This window comes from Geospiza fortis, unplaced genomic scaffold, assembly GCF_000277835.1.
Source record: "Geospiza fortis unplaced genomic scaffold, GeoFor_1.0 scaffold373, whole genome shotgun sequence".
Lineage (NCBI taxonomy): Eukaryota > Metazoa > Chordata > Aves > Passeriformes > Thraupidae > Geospiza > Geospiza fortis.
This window is the reverse complement of record NW_005054518.1, coordinates 945,681-948,902: the sequence shown is the minus strand read 5'-3', so window position 1 is coordinate 948,902 and position 3,222 is coordinate 945,681. Positions and strand designations below refer to the sequence as shown.

Sequence of the window (3,222 nt, the reverse complement as noted above, 5' to 3'; positions counted from 1 at the left end):
CCCAGCTCAGCAGTGACACATCCGTGTTCCCCCAGGCACGCAAGGAGTCAGGGGAGACACCTGATCCCATCTACCTCAACATCCAGGAGCTGCGGGCAGAGGCCGCCGCCAGCTCGGCCCCAGAGGAGCCCAGCGGCTCCGTGTCGGACTGGGAAACCCACACGGACACGGACAGTGGACATTTGTTTTATTACAACCCCGTGACGGGCGAGACCACGTGGGATTGTCCCTTCGGGCAGGCGGCCGATGGAGTGAGTCCCGGCGCCTCTCCCGCCTCCTCGCTCGCACACAGCCCGGAGCTTCCCGAGTGGGAACAGCACGTGGACCAAGGAAGCGGACAGATTTTTTTCTATAATTCGGTGACAGGTGAGACCTCCTGGGACCCCCCCAGTGCAGGAGACACGGGCAGCCCCCGGGAGAGGCTCCCTGGGGGGACGCGGTACGGTCCCATGGAGCAGAGGGTGAGCACCCGGCGAGGCGCGGGGAGGGCTTGGGGTGGGGGCAGAGACAGGGATGGGAGTGGGGACAGGGATGGGATTGGAGACAAGGATGGGAGTGGAGATGGAAATAGGATGGGATTGGAGACAGGGATGGGATTGGAGACAAGGATGGGAATGGAGATGGAAAATGGATGAGATTGGAGACAGGGATGGGATTGGAGATAGGGATGGGATTGGAGATGGAAATCCTGGCATCCTGGCAGGGATGGCATGAAAAAGGAGACAGAGACGGAGACTGGGATTGAGAAAGGTGTGGGAGATGCAATGGAGATGGAGATGGAAACAAATGGGAACGGAGATGAAAAAGGGATGAGATGTAAATGGGACAGATAGGGGTTGAGAAAGGAGATGGAGATGGAGATGGAGATGGAGATGGAGATGGAGATGGAGATGGAGATGGAGATGGAGATGGAGATGGAGATGGAGATGGAGATGGAGATGGAGATGGAGATGGAGATGGAGATGGAGATGGAGATGGAGATGGAGATGGAGATGGAGATGGAGATGGAGATGGAGATGGAGATGGAGATGGAGATGGAGATGGAGATGGAGATGGAGATGGAGATGGAGATGGAGATGGAAACAGATGGAGACAGATGGGAATGGAGATGAAAAAGGGATGGGATGTAAATGGAGACAGATTGGGATTGAGAAAGGAGATGGAGATGGAGAAGAAGACAACTGAAGATGGACATGAATATGGATACAGAGGTGTAGGAAAGGATGAGAATGCAGATAGAAACAGGGATGGGATGAAAATGGAGGCAGAGCTGAAGATTGAGAAAGGATGGGAGATGAAATGGAGATGAATATGGAAATGAAGATGGAGATGGGAACAGATACAGGGACGTAGAAAGGGAGGGGAGTGGAGATGGAAACAGGGATGGGATGAGATGGAGACAGGGATGAAGTTGGAGATGAGAGAGAGATGGGAATGAAGATGAAGGTTCAGATGAAGATGGAGAACAGAAGGGATACTGGGATTGAGTTGGAGATGGAAACAGGAACGGGAATGGGGACAGAGATGGGAATGGAGATGATGGAGATGGGGCAGTGCCCACCTGGGCGACACACAGAGATGCAGATCTCTTAGTTGGGCACAAGATCTTGAACTTTCTCTTTTCTCTAGCCACCCACTCCAGAAACAGATTATCCTGACCTGTCTCCAGATGAGCTGGAGTGTTATCCTGAGGAAGACTATTCACCTGTGGGCTCCTATGACCAGGGGGCCTCTCTGTGCCTGTCCCCGAGGCACCCCGAGGAGCTGGGCTCACCCCCAGGCTGGTATGGGCACGGCCACCCCGAGGGATTCGTGTTCTACCCCGAGCACTTTGCCCCTGACACGGTACGGGATAGGGATGGGAATAGGGACTGGAACAGGGTTGGGGATGGGGGTGGGGCCAGGGAAAGGGACAGGAAATGGAAGAGGGATGAACACAGGGATAGGAACTGGGATGGGGACAGGGAGAGGTTATGGACGAGGGCAGGGATGGCAATGGGGATGGGGACAGGATGAGGGACAGATGCAGACTGAGGTGACTGCCAGGGAGAAACATCCTTACAAGCCCACAGAGCAGGGGCTGCAGGGGCTCTGGGGATGCCATGGGCGCACAGCCCAGCCCCCTCCTGGCAGGGGCACCTCAGGCTTCAGCTGAGCCCTCCCTGCCCTGCCCAGGTGCCCTCGGGCGGCCGCCACGAGCGGGCCAGCAGCGGCTCCAGCCAGGACAGCGGGCTCTCCGCCTGGCACGGCGCCGTGTCACCAGCACCAGGCAGCAGGGAGGAGAAGGTGAGCACCCAGGGAGGGGCACCCAGCCTGCCCTCACCCCAGCACCAGGGAGAGCAAGGGCCAAATCTGACACCCCCACCTTCACTTCCCAGTTTAAAAGCCTCGAAAAAGCCGGGGTGCTCAACCGGACCAAGACAGTGGACAGAGGGAAGCGGCTCCGGTAAGAACCCGGTGTCCCCTGCCACTGGAGACACAAGCCCAGCAGGGGGAAGGGGCTGTGCTATCCCTGTGTGACCCCTGCTCCCCTCCCCAGGAAGAACTGGAGCTCCTCCTGGACAGTGCTGGAAGGGGGAATCCTCACCTTCTTCAAGGACTCCAAGCACTCAGCTGCCAGTGCCTTGGTAAGAGCCCCAGTGGCCTTGGGGCAGGGCAGCTCCCATGGGACAGGGCCAGCGTCCATAAGACAAGGTCAGCATCCATGGGACAGGGCCAGCAGCCATGGGACGAGGTCAGCATCCATGGGACAGGGCCAGTGCCCATGGGACTGGACAAGGGCTCACAGGATGTGGCCAGTGTGTGCAGGATAGGGGCAGCACCCACAGGGAGCGCGGTGCTGGCCTCACTTCTGGGGTGGGGGTTCAGGGCTCTGTCTAGGGGGTGCAAAGGCTCTTGGGGCAGGGGGACCATGACCAGCACCCACAGAATGGGGCCAGCATCAGCAGGATAGGACCAGAGTCCTTGGACAGGGCAAGGATCCGCAGCATGGGGTTGAAGCTGCAGGATGGGATCAGTACCCATAGGCTGAGGCCAAAATCGAGGGGACAGGGCCAGCATCCAAAAAATAAGACCCCCAGCACTGTGAGGGGGGGAAATAAGCACTTGAAGGATGGGACCCACAGGCCAGTTGTTTATGCTTAGGCGGTGGATTAAAGGGTTAAAGTACCCTAGGGATGTGGAGAAGTTTGAGAGAGGGGTTTGTTTTGTGAGGATGAGTGT

General features: G+C 57.6%; 1 protein-coding gene across 1 annotated transcript in view; it reads left to right on the top strand.

Moving 5' to 3' along the window:
• Positions 1-3,222, top strand: part of LOC102043988 (rho GTPase-activating protein 27) — a 13,751-nt gene that overhangs the window by 5,325 nt on the left and 5,204 nt on the right. The window contains exons 3-7 of the mRNA XM_031063636.1: positions 36-461; positions 1,630-1,845; positions 2,176-2,286; positions 2,379-2,446; positions 2,540-2,627. Of these exons, the coding sequence (XP_030919496.1) occupies positions 36-461; positions 1,630-1,845; positions 2,176-2,286; positions 2,379-2,446; positions 2,540-2,627 (909 nt within the window). The remainder of the gene's footprint in view (positions 1-35; positions 462-1,629; positions 1,846-2,175; positions 2,287-2,378; positions 2,447-2,539; positions 2,628-3,222) is intronic.